Below are 16052 nucleotides of genomic sequence, written 5' to 3'. Positions count from 1 at the left end.
ACAGTGTTGCCAACTGCTTTCAATTGAAAGTAGCTAAAACTGGTAGCTAAATGTCACTAGATGACATCACAATGGCAAATTCACTGATCTATATAAAGATGAACGTAGATCAGTGGGCAAGATGAGAACTTAGATAAGGTTTGTCCAAGCAGTTGCTATATTTGTCCCTAAACTTTTGAAAAAAGTCTCACGGGGAAGTCGCTAAATCTAGCTACAAAGTAGCTAAATTGGCAACACTGGTGGCTTACCCTCCTTGCGAAGGGTGTCAACGATTGTCTTCTGGACAACTGTCAGATCAGCAGTCTTCCCCATGATTGTGTAGCCTAGTGAACCAAACTGAGAGACCATTTTGAAGGCTCAGGAAACCTTTGCAGGTGTTTTGAGTTGATTAGCTGATTGGCATGTCACCATATTCTAATTTGTTGAGATAGTGAATTGGTGGGTTTTTGTTAAATGTGAGCCAAAATCATCACAATTAAAAGAACCAAAGACTTAAACTACTTCAGTCTGTGTGCACTGAATTTATTTAATACACGAGTTTCACAATTTGAGCTGAATTACTTAAATAAATGAACTTTTCCACGACATTCTACTCTATTGAGATGCACCTGTAATTTCATTAATAGTAATAATTGAGCAGCAAATCAGAATGATGGCAGAATTGTGACATGGGGTAATGACTGAAGTTCAGCTTTGTCATCACAGGAATAAATTACATTTTAAATATCTTAAAATAACATATTTTAAATTGTAATAATATTTCACAATATTGTTATATACTCTATATTGCCGGTAGTGTAAATAGATATATCACATCCAGTGAATCATGTTGAAGTGACTGAAATTCATTTATGTTTCACGTATATGGCTATATTTCAAAACTTAGTCAAGCAACAGACATTACTGTCTTGTGATCACATTCAGCAAGTGCTGTTCACTTTCCATTATAGTGATTATACATGTTCAACTTCTGGTTGTTTGCTTAAATATAATCTGACACTTGGTTTTCTTGGCATTTCACATTTCAGTGCCTGATGTGTCTGTCATGGAGCTGCCAGTGGACCTGCAAAAGCCTGTAATCATCCCTTCATCTCCCCTCTTATAATCTCAGCTCACTTTCCACAGCATCTCATTATGTGTAGAACTAGCTGTGATGAGTCACTGTGGACAGTCTCTCTTCTATGTGCTCTATGATAGAAGAAAAGTTTCTTCTATCATAGAGCACACAGAAGACAATAACTTCATTCTTTTGTTTTGTCCTAACAGCAAAAATATGGCTTTTGGCAACTTGTTTGTCGTAATGCTCTTTTATTTACCGACTGACCCCTTTCTACACTAATTAGATGAGTGCGAGGAGGTTAAGAAGGTAAGGAAACCAGCTGTCGCTCCATGAAAGCAGTAGCAGACTGACCATCTGGAGCACAGATAATTCCCAATGGGCCGATCCACCTGTAAACTGTGCCCCCAATAAATAGAAAAAGACATGTATTGCATGTGCTTTCATATTTAAAGGCCCTTTGACTTAGTTGGACAAATTATTAATGTGATTTCTTTTTTGTGAATAATAGTTTTTCAATGGTAAAAAAAGCACTGTGATGTCATGTTAAAGATGCATATGTTAATGAAGGGGAGCTTGCAGTGTCACACAATGAAGTCCTCTGTTTGCGTTTATCTGAGTCCTGCTTGTTCTACCATTCAGCTGTAAAGCACTTTGTAAACAGTGTTTACTGTGCTGTATGGATAAAGCTTTACTGTATAGATACTAATAATTGGGCTTTGGATATATTCTGTTGTAAAATTATAACTTTTTTAAACATTGATTAAAATTTGATTTCATATCTTTACCTGTGTCACAAACCCAGAGTTTCAGTTTTAAACTATGAAAATCCATTATAAAAGTACTTTTCCTCTCATACATTAGTGTACTTTGTTACTAAGAAGACAAAAGTGTCAAGAAAGCACAATTAAGATAAAATATGAGACATGTGACCTTGAAAAATCAAGGTAATGGAATTTGTGAGCAGAGTATTTTTATAGTGTGTCATTTCAAATCACAAATTGTACAAAAATTGTGAATATTGTGCAAATAGAAAAATATGTGAAATATTATGTAATTGTGTCCGTTTTTTGTGGGACATAAAATAACTGACAAAATCTTATTCCAATCCATACACCTTTAATCTGACCAACAGAATACTGCCAGATGCAATACATAATATGTTGTGGAAATAGCATTTTGGTGAAACTATTTTTTTTTTAAATAGTTTTAAAATAGTTACTAAATTTATTAATCTTTTCCACAGGTCCACAGGGCCAAAGGTGTCTACAGATTAAAAAACCTGTATGCATGGAAAAAAAAAAAAAAAATATATATATATATATATATAATATATATATGTAAATGTTTTGCTATTTTATCTAAATGTTATTCTCATAAATGGAAATTTTCCGCCAAAAATATTATTTTTAAAAAGGAAATTGAACACTGCTCTGTCTATCTGTAAAAACCTGCAACTCCTTTAATATTCTTATTTAGATGTATAGCCATGGTATTTGATCTTGATGATGTACAAAACCAATAAAACGTCGAAAAAATAATATTGTTACAGTTCAGATTGTTCACGCTCAGTCGCGTTTTGTATCACGGTGCTGTCGCCAAATTACATCCAGTGACGTAACGGTACACCTTGACTACCGTAAATCCCAGAAACACAAACGCACATTCAAAATGTTGAGCTTAAATATTGCACAATAGAATATAATCTAACACAATCCCTGGTGTTAAATGTGTTATTGCGTAGCATCGATTAAACTAAACACGTTGAATTGTGCTAAAATAAACAAAGTGTCGCGCTGCGCAAGAGTCAGGCGCTTCTACTAACCGATCACGGTATGAAGGAGCCGCAGTTCTCCTTTAATGTTTATTTCTGCTCTGGAGCCGGAGCTTGGCCGTTCCGCTACGAAGACGCGTTTAATCTCCTCTAAGATAATAAACAACGTCTGGTAAGGTACTGTTATAACAAATGGCATGCAAATACGCGTAATGCGTCCTTGTGTAACATTATAGACTGTCACAGTCATAATCAAAGGCTTGAGTTTTGATCGGATTCATTCATTTGGTCCCACTTAATCGGACAAGTGTTCCTTCGCTTTGTTAACTTCAGAGGATCGGCTTCGAAAGCACACGGTTAAATCAGTGTTCATGCCGGACTTTGAGCATTTCAGATTTTCCTACTCCAGAATGAATCCTGTATTGGGGGAGAACGTGTATCCGTTCCAGCAGAACCAGGTGACGGGCTTCGCGGACTCCGCGTCTTCGGGCCACTGGACCGATCCAGCGGGCCTTTTCTTAAGCGAACACATGAGTGGCATCGGGCAAGATGGGTTGGACCTAGGAGCTTTACCCCCTCCGGGAACACCATATCTGCACCTGGGTAACTATCTCCACCGGGTGTCTCCACCTCCTCCTCCTGCCGCCGCGGCCCTGCGTAACGACCTGGGGTCCAACATCAGCGTCCTCAAAACTCTGAATTTGCGCTTCCGCTGCTTTTTAGCCAAAGTACACGAGCTGGAACGCAGGAATAAAGTATTGGAAAAGCAGCTGCAACAGGCTTTGGATGAGAGCGCGGAGTGTGTAGAAAATAAAAGGCCTTTAACGCGAGATGTTGGAGTTCAAACCGGCTTTGTTGGATTGATTCCTGTCGGGCCCGACTCGATACCCCTTCAGAACGCGAACGACACCGCATATATGTCCGGAGCCTTGCTTTCACTGACTCTCAATAACACCATCCTCCCTCTCGAGTCCAATAACAGTACAACAATAGAAAACCTGAACCCATCCAATCTGAAGGACTCTAATTCCAATCTCACCCCAAATTTCCCCATCAGCCCGATTGATCCTGCTCCAAAAACATTCAGCAATATTAACGTGAAGTATGTCAATACTGGTATCGGCTGTAGCAGCAACCCTCCACCCAGATTTCACCCTGACACTGTGTGGTCGTATAATCAGAGGTTCAGCACCGGGCGTGAGTGGCGGGTCTCGGGTCTGGGTCCGGGTGTGTCGTCGAGGGTGCCTCCAGTCGGAGTGGGTGTCCAGATCGACACCATCACCCCAGAGATTCGGGCCCTGTACAATGTGCTCGCCAAGGTAAAGAGGGAGAGAGACGAATACAAACGGAGGTTAGTATGAGTGCAATGTGATGTTCTTGTAAATGGAGAGCTTCAAAGTGCAATTTTTACGCACACCTTAACACAGCAATTTGCGGGCTTCGCAACTTCCGTAGTAGCTGTTTCTTGTCAGTATATTATTTATCTATCTATCTATCTATCTATATATTTATTCATCCAGGCTATCTGTCTGTCTATCTGTCTATCCATCTATCTATCTATCTATCTATTCATCCAGACTATCTGTCTATCTATCTATATATCTATTCATCCAGGCTATCTATCTATCTATCTATCTATCTATTGTTGTCTGTCTGTCTCTCCACCTATCTATACATGGATGATTGATGATTCTTTCATTACGAGAACACAGCATATTTATGTATTTATTTATTTAGGGCTTGTTAACATAATTTAAAATTATTTTATAGTACCTTTGTTAGGTGTCATTAAAACACATGTTTAGAGAAACTGAATTCACAATCAATCCATTTAACTGACTATTAGCTAACATATTGTATAAGTTCAGGGCTTATCCAGTTTTATTTTCTTTTTTCTTTCTAAAAACTGAAAAACCTCATTACCATCATGTCATTACCATAACAAAATATATATGTTATTTTCAGTGGCATTTTTGCCCTATGCCCCTATTACTTAATTGACAAACAATTTTGAATATAGTAAAATGCTGAATATAGTAGTGGTTTTCATTGCATTCAGCAGTTAAAGCTAGACAGTTATTTCATTTTTGAGGCTGTAAGCTTGTAAGCTTGTATTGGAATACTACCTAATTCTCTTATTGTTACACAGAAGTTTTTTTAATGATTTTTTATGCTAAATATATCATGTTATTTAATAAGTATTCATTTAATGCATTGATATTATCACATATGAATAAATATTATTAGCATTAAATTATACTTTTCTGCATGGTTTTAGAAGAATACATGACTAATGAGTAAAATAACACAAAGTTATGTTAATACCCTGTATAACCCCTCCTCCCAATGAATCTCTCTCTTCATTTCTCCATCCATTTCACTCCAACTTCAGCCGCCTCCCCTCTGCACCTCAGCATCTGCAATGCAGTACTGAACTGAGTGCTGCTACTGCCAGGATGCCAATAGAGAATAATTTCACAATCTCTCTCTTACTTTCCTGTTCAGACTCCCCAGACTACTACCAGCTGCCAAAGCCACTGAATCCCAGCCAAAATAGCACTTTTTATGTCAACAGTTAGGTTTATTTCTGAAAAAAAGCCCTTGGTTGTATGTTTTCTCTGTTATATTTTGTCTTTGTTTTAGTTGTATATGTGATGCAATGGCACCTGGTCTGTGGAATCGCTGTGGAATTCACTGGTGTGTTAAGAAGAAGGTTATGTGGATGTTATCTGAGTGTTACACTAACATAAATCACCCGCTCTAACACCTGCAGTGATACTGCAGTAATGGCCTAAAATGGAAGGAGCGTGAATGTGAACAGTCCTGCATTTCCTGTCTCAGGCTGTAGTGTGCGTCCCCTATGCGTACAGTCTAGTGACACATTACATCATGCTTTCTGCACAAAAAAAAATGATGATTTACTACGAGTAGAGTACTAGCAGCCCAAAGTGTTAGATCATGTTACATGACAGACTCTATTTTTAGCTGAGATTCACTCACTCTTAGCTGGTGGTTGCTTTTTTATGACGCGTGGGAGTGTCGAGTTTCATCAAGCTGTACAGACTCAGTTATGAGTGAATATTTTGCTTTTTTTTATTTTTTTACAAAATACATATTTTATTCCTAAATTAAATTAATTTAATTTAATTTAATGATATATTTACAGGTTTTTATGCAAAGTATACACAAGTATTGTAGTACTGTGTACAAGAGTACAGTGTATATATTTATTTATCTATTTAATAAAATTACATTTATTTGTAAAATGTAGTACATTTAATTTTATAAAATATAAAAGTGTATGTAAGCCATTGTAGGAAGCATTACAATCAGTTTTTTAATATTTCTTGAATGATCAAAGGCAAAGTTTTCAACAGTACAGCCCATTGAATGGACATTAAAATAAATATGGCATTTACCATCATTAAGGTCAATTCTGTTTGTTATGCCAGTGGCACAGAAATTACACATTTCCCCTTTAAAATATTTTTTTATAAAAATAAATAAACAACGTATTGTATTTTTTGATGATATTATAATAATAAGTCATAGTACAATTCATTACAGTCTGTTTTTTTAATAGTCTCATGAATGATCAATGCCTAGGAATACAATAGAGAAACATTGAAATGGTGAACAAATTTAAATTCTGGTTTTATTATTTATTCTAGATGGGAAGAGGAATACACAATGCGGGTGGATCTACAGGAAAAAGTTGCAGAGCTTGAAGAGGTATTTAAATGAATTAAAATAAGACTCAAATTAATTTAAGACCTTTTCCACTGTCTACACTGCATCTGTTGACACGTGTGTGTGTGTGTGTGTGTGTGTGTGTGTGTGTGTGTGTGTGTGTGTGTGTTTCAGGACCTGCAGGAGAGCGAGGTGTGTCAGGATGAACTTGCTCTGAGGGTTAAGCAGCTTAAAGCAGAGCTGGTTCTGTTTAAAGGCCTCATGAGCAATGTGAGTTAATGACAACATTCATGTGACCTGACCTGAAAAATACCTCATTTAGCCAATATTGTTTATTCCAGTCAAATGATGTCCCACAAATGACTTAGCAGAGTAATCGATCCTGTTTCAGTTTTTCTCGTTCTTTCTTTCCACTCTCTTTCACATCCTCTCTCCTGTAGAATCACTCTGATTTGGACAGTAAGATTCAGGAGAAGGCCATGAAAGTGGACATGGACATCTGTCGCAGGATTGACATCACGGCTCGTCTGTGTGATGTAGCCCAGCAGAGAAACTGTGAAGACATGATTCAGATCTTCCAGGTTTGTCTTTCATCATCAATGTTTGCATTTGCAGTTACATGAAATATATTAGGAGATTAGTTATGCCTTAGTTTCTGTATATTTGTTTACCACTCGTAACTTCCTGCCTTTCTCAAAGACTTTTAAGGTTTTAATTTTTTTTTTCATATTTTATAACATTTTTATATGTGACCCTGGACCACAAAACCAGTCATAAGGGTTCGTTTTTTGAAATTGAGATTTATACAATAATAAATAAGCTTTACATTGATGTATGGTTTGTTAGGATAGGACAATATTTGGCTGAGATATAACTGGAATCTGACAGTGCAAAAAAATCAAAATATCAAGAAAATCGCTTTTAAAGTCCAAATGAAGTTCTTAGCAATGCATATTACTAATCAAAAATTACGTTTTGATATATTTACGGTAGGAAATTTACAAAATATCTTCATGGAACATGTTCTTTACTTAATATCCCAATGATGTTTGGCATAAAAGAAAAATCGACCCATTTGACCCATACAATGTATTGTTGGCTATTGCTACAAATATACCCGTGCTACTTATGACTGGTTTCGTGGTCCAGGGTCACATATGTAATTTATTTCGTATTCAATACTGGAGTGTCAATAAGAGTATTATTTTTAATTAATCAATCAGTATAATCAGTGACAGTAAAGACATTCATAGCGTTACAAAAAAGCTTGACTTCAAATAAATCAGAATGATTTCTGGTTTTCTAGCAAGTAGCCACACCTCCGTCAACCTTGACCCGCCGTCCTCGAAAACCAGCAGCACAGACAGTCAGGGGGAATGAGAGCGATGAACCAGCAAGCATCTCTGAAAGTGAGGAGAGTGGGAATAAGGAGGTGGAGCTTTGTTGCTCATCAGCCAATCAGATCAATGAGGAGATGCAGAGAATGCTCAACCAATTGTAAGTAGCGCCATTGAACGTCTGAAATGTCAGAGAATGCTGTGGAATAATGAGCGCTGATAATCAGTTTTACTCAAGCATAATAAATTACTTCTCAATTAGCAAGATGATATGCACAGCGACTAAATGAATAGTACTTCTAATGAAAAGAAATGGTCGATTTAAATGATAGTGTTGATGCATTCTGGTTTGTGTTGTTATTTTGAAGATCACACACTTAATTGGATTTGAATACAGACTGTTTCTAATCATTTACGATAATGACTGTTTGGTCTTATGCCACAGGCGTGAGTGTGAGTTTGAGGATGACTGTGACAGTCTTGCGTGGGAAGAGACTGAGGAAACTCTGTTACTCTGGGAAGATTTTCCAGGATACACCTTCAGTGTTGAGAACCAAGGAGAAGTACGTTTGTCTTTTATTGATTTCAGCTGCAGTGATGGACTTTGGAAATTAAATTGGCATGATGAATTTATGTATAAAATGGATCCAGTTAAACCTGAAAAAAACAAACATGCATTTATGTCACTAAACATACAGTCATTTAAACATCCGATATAAAATTGAAGTTTACATTCACATTGCATTTATTTATTAAACCAAGTCATCAAATCTCATCAGGTTGCTTTAAGAAAAATAACTACAGTATTGTAGTAAAAAGCCTACTTTATCTTCTGGTGTCGCTGCTACTTTGAAAAAAAGGTTGTGATTTATACATTATTCCATCTCATTTTTCTTTTTTTTGATTTGCTTTATTTTTGTACTATTATTTGTTTTCTTATCCAAATCTTTTGAGCCGACACAAAAAAAAAAAATGCCCGTCACACAAGCATAATATGAAAGCGCTCATGCTACACCTATTACAGTTTGGTGGTTTTTGTTGTCTCATAAGTTTTGCTATAAAAGGCAAACGAAGGAGAAAAAAACTTTAAGAAATTGAACTGAAGTGATATATTTCATCTGAATGTCTCTCACTCTCCGCACAATATTTCCATTATGTAGAGAAAGAGCTACAAGACATCTCAAACTTAACAGTTTTCTTTTGTCTCACACAGCAGGAGGAGTCCATAGAGAAAGTGATAAATGACACAGAGTCCCTTTTCAAGTCGCGTGAAAAGGAATATCAAGACACCATTGACCAAATTGAGGTAAAGAGTTTTTGCTTGTGCCAAAACACCTACATGATGTTTTTTTTACTCTACCAAACACATAATAGTTTTTTTTTATCAAGCAAGGCCAACAACATTGAGAGATGTTTTGGCAATATTGCGTGATCTTTTAAAGTTTGTGTTGTTTTTGTATGTAGTTGGAGTTGACAACTGCTAAGTCGGATATGAACAGGCATTTGCATGAGTATATGGAGATGTGCAGCATGAAAAGAGGCCTGGATGTTCAGATGGAGACCTGCAGACGATTAATCACTCAGAGTGGAGACAGGTACACACACACACACACACTCAAGGACTTCGAAGAGAGACTAATCATGATAGTCATGTAGTCGGGTCAGAAGTGATCATAAATAACTACTTTAAAAGGCTGTTTTGACTTGAACATTTTTGTAGTGCTCTATTAATGGACTGTTTTCTCCCGGAAATTGTTGCTTTTCATCAGAATCTCTCATTCCTGACCAATCATAAATTTCACCAAATGTAATGTGAATTAAACAATACAAAATATGAATAAATAAATAAAAATTATTTACAATAAATAAATAAATAAATAAATAAAACCTGATGCTTATTCCATTGCGCTCTCCTACTAAGAGTGGTGGCATGTGTGTGTGTGTGTGTGTGTGTGTATGTGTGTGTGTGTGTGTATCATATGTATCATATCATATGTATATCACTTTTCGAATGCAAAACAAACAAAACTCACACACACACACGCGTGTGTGTGTGTGTGTGTGTGTTTGTTTGTTTGTTTTGCACTCTAAAAGTGATTATTAGAGATGCAATAATGATGTGTAAAGATTTTAAATTAGCTGCAACTGAAGGTGTGATTGTGCCAGTGGCAGGCTTGGATAACAAAAGTGAACAATTAAATAAAAGTGCATTCTTAATGTTGTTTTTGACCCATTCACCCTTTTGTTTCTTTCTGTGGAGAGTGAAGCCATATACATGTTTATTTCTGAATGGAACACACCCTCTGTCATCACTCATTGCATCTCCCTTCTTTCACAGAAAATTCCCTCTTCTTGTTTCGGGTGCTGTGGAGGAAGGAGAGAATGCGGAGAAGGAGAGGAAAAAAGCAACTGCGGCAAATTCTGACAGCACTGACCCGTATTATGACTTGCAGTCGAACTCTGCTGTCCCGGACCACACATGGAAAAAGGCTTAGGAGCATTTATATCCCTCCAGCACCACAGAAATAGCTGCAATTATAAACGTATGGTGGTTGTCATTTCATAACAGAGACTGTGATGCTGCAGCAAGAATCCACAGTAAATGGGTTATATAGTTACCTTCTGAAAGGCAAGTAAATATGTGTGGTTTCACTAGTGCCCTCTATTGGAATACACCGTTAATAGTCAAAAAGATCCATTATTTGCCCTTCCAGCATGTAGCATTATATTAATTCTGGCCAAAAATGTGAGGCTGGATGTGATATCACTCTTTCTAGATTACATCATTTTATTTATTTTATGCAGATAAACACCAGGGTCATTCCTGTTATGTAGTACCTTTTGAACGCTGTAATTTGTCATTTAAGGAAGATATTTAAATGAGGACTTTAAAGAATATGTTCTAGTTAAGAAGGCACCTCATTATAATATGATGTAATTTCCTGGAAAATGATGTCAAAAAGAAACTGGCATTTGTTTGATGATTGGAAGAAAAAAAACGTTTTGTTTGCAACATTTTGAATGGAGAAGGAAAACAGTTAAGGAAACACCTGAAATGTTTCTGAATTACCATTGTATCATCACGTTTTACTTAAAATTACATAGGAAACTATATGAATTTTACTAAATTAACTAAAAAGAATTTAACATTAGAATTGCTAGTTTATATATAGTATAGCAAACACAAGGCACTTTTTACAAGTTGTTTTTTTCCCCTAAATTTTTTTTTCCCAATTAACCACAACAATAGGGGTTTTTTTAACCTTGTATACTCAAATAATAAGTGCAAGTTATTAATTTTTGAACAAGCACTTAGCAGTTTATGCATCAGCTCCCAGTGATGCCAGCGATATGATGTGATATTTAAATAGGCCTGCAGGCAACTTTTTGCAGCTCTGAGTGGAGATCATTTTGGGACCAGTATTTAGTGCTCAACACTTTGGCGTGAAGTGCACACTGAAGTGAAGTGTGTGGGTGTCTGCTTTCATTTTCTTATTTATTCTGTGATTTTGGGCCGTGGGTGAAGGCCAGATGACTAATCATTGGCCTTGTTATTTGTGTTTCTTGGTTGAAGATGTCTAAATCTTTAGCATTGTGTCATTATGCACTGTAACCTGATCGCTTAGCCTCAGTCAATGTCTTTAGCCAGTTAGTAACATTAACATTAGTCAAATACAGATGCTTAAGTGAATTTAATTAGATTCACTCTTTGAGGGCCAGGTTACAAAAACAGTTTACAAAGGTCATTCTCAAAATGCATCTGGCTCAAAAAAACAGAAATGGCAAGTGACGTCAGTGTAAATAAAAAGCCAAAACAAATCGGTTAGTTAGGTCAAAAAAGTCAATATGAGAGTCATTATGCACTTATGCATAAGTGATGACTGAACATGTTAAGTGCTGCTGAGGGCGATGTATTCCACATTATTCCACTCTCCATCTGAACTTCTCCTAAGCTATTTATCTATTTATTTATTTGAATAAAAGGGATCTCAATATTTATTTCACAATTTTAGCCAAAGCAATTCAAGACTTCAGAGTCCGAAAGAGCAGTTTAAATTGAAGGACTAACTGGATTTACTTTTGTTTCTTTTTTTTTTATTGTAATCCCAACAAATCACTTACTGAAGAAACTTAACATTCATAAATCTAATTATGAGTCAGCATGCTGGATATACCTGTCGTTTGTTTGCTTTATCTTGTGTTTTGTTTCTATATTTATCAAGCTATCAGTGCTTTACTGATAATTACTGGCTAAACAAACTGTAAAGGAAAAGCTCAACTAACATATTTGTATATCAAGGTGCTTGGGGGATTTTTAAAAAGTCTGGACTGGCTGGTTTTGAAAGTTTATTGTATTATTGTATATAATTGAAGGCACTTGCTGAGGCGTTTACTGGCACATCTGCTTCACAAGCTTCATAATAATACTAATAATGTCTGTCTGCTTAACTCTCATTAGCAGCAACATGTAATAGTTGTAGATATTTTCTTGTAGATGTCAACCATGGAAACAACAGAGCTTCTTCTGTGATTATTCAGTCATAGCCTACAGTAAATGACCATGTCAACTCATGCAGCAGTGTAGCTTTGATTAACATGAATGTAAGCAGGTCCGTGTGATCTGCAGTGTACAGAACAAAGTGATATTATGCCATTTATTACAATCTAAGGTCATGGGCTCAACATGGTCCAAAGTCTTAGTTTGTAATATGATGTTAAATTAAGTGGTTAATATAAAAAGGAGAACTGTAATTTAATGAATGTTTAAAATGAATGTTTCTCAGTGTGTTATGAATAGAATGCGAATTAGGGGGATTTTATTCCTCAAAACACAGGAACAAAGTTGTTGATCAAAATTTTGTTGGTTCTGTGAGGCAATGTTAGAAAAGGGCTTCTGAACTCTGCCGTTGGTTTATATGTTTTTGCGCAATAGACTACTATTTATTACAAATATGAAATTGTTCTGATTCTAGATATCTGATATCTAGATCAATGAAAGTTGAAAAGATGGTCTCAAACCAGAAAATGAAAAATTGTGTACAGATATTAAGATGGGCAAGCTGAAAATAAATTATTTTAGTGAAAACATTGCTCGTTCTCTGAGCTTATTTGCATGAAGTATGTTTTCTTACTCTTAACTTATTAATTATAAACCATTGTATTAGAGGAAGAATGTTTTCAGTAAATTTGTAGTTTACATAAATTCCAGTGCCTGAAATTAAGTCACTACATTAATTTTTTTCATGTATAATTATTTTACACATAATTCTTAATTTAAAACACATTGAATATTTGTACTTTAAGTGAACTATACACATTTATTTAAAATAGTGACTTTTTTGTTAAAAAAGCATAATATTGTGAAATGTTATTATAATTTAAAACTGATTTGCTGCTCAAGAAATACTTATTATTATTAATGGTGAATATTAAGCAGTTGTGCTGCTTAATATTGTGCAATATTGTGATTTGTGGTAACAGTGACATTGGTAGTTATTTTAACCCGCAATCTTAATGTTCATGGACATGTCACGAGTTAATTTCCCAAAAATATTTTTGAATGCTTTCTTCAGTCCATTAGGTTACAGGATCTTATATCCAGAAATTAGACCTTCACCTAAACTCTCATATGAGAAATGTTTAATTTGATGACAGAATGATTCATCCACTATACCGGAAAAAAAACAGCACTTCCTTGATTGTTCTGTTTCCAACTCATTAAACTTGTTGATTGTCTGAGTCACAGTTTTGTCATTAGTGGTCAGCTCTTAGTTTGGGCACAGGGCCGAATATTTCTCTCATTGATTGCTGCTGTGAGCTCAGCAGTCATTACAGTGATGCTGTTACCACAGCGACTGAACTGTCTGTAGCACTTTGCTGAGCTTTGTTATTGGCTGCACTGCTTCCTTTGCTGCTCACGCAGCCAAAACGACACTAATGCTAACCTATATGTCTGCCTAAAGAGCTTTTACCATTTAGTTAGGATTATTTAGGCATATTGCGTTCAAGATAAAGATTTCACGTCACAGCTCGGAAGGATTTGCATGCTTGCATTAGCCACATCCATAAACGAATCCAGCATATTCCCTTGAAAGTTGTCTGTGGCTTGTTTAACTGTGCAGATCATGCTTTATGCAAGCAGAATGCTTCAATGCATCACTTCTGAGATGATGGTGGCCTGTTCTAAAGCATAGGCTACACCCATTTTTTGTGCCTCTCCTCCTTTCTTACAGTTAAAATCCCAGGCCTGTGAGGGGGGTTGGAAGTGTAGCTACATTATGCTCAACCACCGCAGTGCTGTCCCGTTAACGTTACCGCGAGGAGTGGGAGGGGTGAGAGAGAGAGAGAGAGTCACTTTAAGTGTTCGTGCTCTCTCTCGCTCTCTCTCTCTCTCTCTCTCATCCCCTCCCCTTCTCTCTCACTCAGGCATACATACACTTTCATGCAGAGACGGGAGGACAATTTTTTTTCCTCGCCCAGGTCGTTTTAAACCGTTCTAGAGAAGCGTTTATCATGCTAATGTCTCTTGGTTTACTGCTATTTCAACAGCCTAACAAAATTTGAAGCCTGTCATTTTAATTAAGTCGTCACTTGACTGCGTATATATATATATATTTTCCAATACATGCTCTCAGGAGGATATATAGTCGCATCCAGTTTGAACAACTGAAGGAAGCTCTTCATACGGAAGACTGGATTTGTGTTTCGAGGCTTTAGTCGCCTGAGGCGCTTTCGGTAATGCAACACTTTTTGTGATGACGCGGTCTAGACATCGCTTCATGCTTCCATCATCAGGGGGATATTATATACTGCAATGATGTAGAGTTTATTACGAGAAATTTAGGGTTTTTTTCCCTTGTGTATGTTTTTTATCGTCAATATAAGCAGTTTGGCTTTTGACTCTCTCTTCATCTTTCTATCTCTCTCTCTCGCTCTCTCTCTCTCTGCATCCTTGGTGACGACAGTCTGTTTTATTAAGCACCTGCCAGCAAAATGTGAGTACAATACATTTCCACTATTTCAAACAAAATGCTAGTGTAAAGCAAAATCTCTTATTCATTCAGTATGCATTGGGGTTTTATTTTTAAACCACTTTTTATGCCTGAGATGTATTGCTATAAGTTACCAGTTGGGTTATTAAAACGCAATTTATTGTGATCTCTGTATTATATTTAGCAAATGCCTAAGGTTCTTTGCAAGAGAGTTCGTTAACAGCACCGCAAAATCTCTCGGGTTTTAAGCTGATACATCAAAAATTGCGTAGACTTTAGTGCCCTGCTCCATCTATCGGAATTTAGGGGAAACTGCATCGAGAGGCGTATTTAAATCATGGTCCATACACAAAATGTACCTGCACTTAATTCGATGCCCTTCAGTAATTTAAGCGACCCATGCCGTTAATGCTCGTCTCGCACAATCCAGATTGACTTTTGTCGCCCACATGACACAGTTATCACAGCATCAATGATCGGCAATGCGTTTTAAACAAAGCACATAAGTTCTTTATTATTGTGTTTTGTCTATCTAAAGTCTTGCTAATCGCAACAAAGTTATCGAACAACTACAGTTGCTATGGTTACCTCGGGACTTCTGTTAGCAAGCGTGTATTTAACGTAATCCGACTAACTTTACTAAAATGTTTGAAAACAAAACACGGTTGATTTTTATTTTATTTTATTATTATTATTTTATTTATTTATTTTCATGTAAAACTATAAGACCTTTTTGTTTTGATTTTCGGGAGCCTTATAGAACCTCAGAACGCCTCACACTTTTTAATTTGCACACTTGCACCTGTAAACGTAATTTAATGTGATGTAAGGTAAGTGTGTATAATTAAAGAAAACTAAGCTTTTATGGCAAATTTCATTTACAGTTTCTTATTTTAATGAGCTTTAATTGCACCATGGCCTGAATTGAGGCCCAATTCTAATTTGTTTATTCATACATTGTTGTGCTTTGATCCTAGGAATTTAATGTAAAATTATTATAATATAATATTTGTTTAGAGGGGCTGAACATTCTCATGTGTCTGATTGAGCCTATGCAGAGCCAGTGGTGCAGAGGAAACCTCAGAGTCTTCCCAACCCCTGTCCCTTATTCCCTCAGGTCTGCCCCAGATGCCAATGCAAGCCCTGGAGCCCCAGAGGGTGAAGGGGGCCCTCCCGCCCCACCCAACCTCACCAGCAACCGT

The 16052-nt window shown here is 36.5% G+C and overlaps 1 protein-coding gene and 1 long non-coding RNA gene across 2 annotated transcripts; both read left to right on the top strand.

The window, feature by feature from the left end:
* Positions 1–2953: 2953 nt before the first annotated feature.
* LOC107693358 (intermediate filament family orphan 1-like) lies at positions 2954–12912 on the top strand. The gene is made up of 9 exons (XM_016492707.1): positions 2954–4182; positions 6503–6563; positions 6696–6791; positions 6962–7102; positions 7828–8018; positions 8304–8421; positions 9072–9164; positions 9323–9453; positions 10197–12912. The coding sequence occupies exons 1-9, from the start codon at positions 3203–3205 to the stop codon at positions 10351–10353; spliced, it is 1968 nt and encodes a 655-aa protein (XP_016348193.1). The 5' UTR covers positions 2954–3202; the 3' UTR covers positions 10354–12912.
* Positions 12913–14243: 1331 nt separating this feature from the next.
* LOC107693357 (uncharacterized) lies at positions 14244–16050 on the top strand. The gene is made up of 3 exons (XR_001634728.1): positions 14244–14593; positions 14824–14853; positions 15968–16050. It is a non-coding gene; the product is annotated as an uncharacterized LOC107693357 (long non-coding RNA).
* The last annotated feature ends 2 nt before the right edge of the window (positions 16051–16052 follow it).

Source organism: Sinocyclocheilus anshuiensis, unplaced genomic scaffold (genome assembly GCF_001515605.1).
Source record: "Sinocyclocheilus anshuiensis isolate Anshui unplaced genomic scaffold, SAMN03320099.WGS_v1.1 scaffold566, whole genome shotgun sequence".
NCBI classification, from domain to species: Eukaryota; Metazoa; Chordata; class Actinopteri; order Cypriniformes; family Cyprinidae; genus Sinocyclocheilus; species Sinocyclocheilus anshuiensis.
This window is presented reverse-complemented; position numbering and strand designations above follow the sequence as displayed.

Excerpts from the sequence above, each read along its gene's own strand:
- LOC107693358 (XM_016492707.1), top strand. The coding sequence starts at position 3,203 with ATGCCGGACTTTGAGCATTTCAGATTTTCCTACTCCAGAATGAATCCT. Across the intron at positions 7,103-7,827 it reads ACATGATTCAGATCTTCCAG|CAAGTAGCCACACCTCCGTC; the intron begins GTTTGTCTTTCA and ends CTGGTTTTCTAG. Across the intron at positions 9,454-10,196 it reads ATCACTCAGAGTGGAGACAG|AAAATTCCCTCTTCTTGTTT; the intron begins GTACACACACAC and ends CTTCTTTCACAG.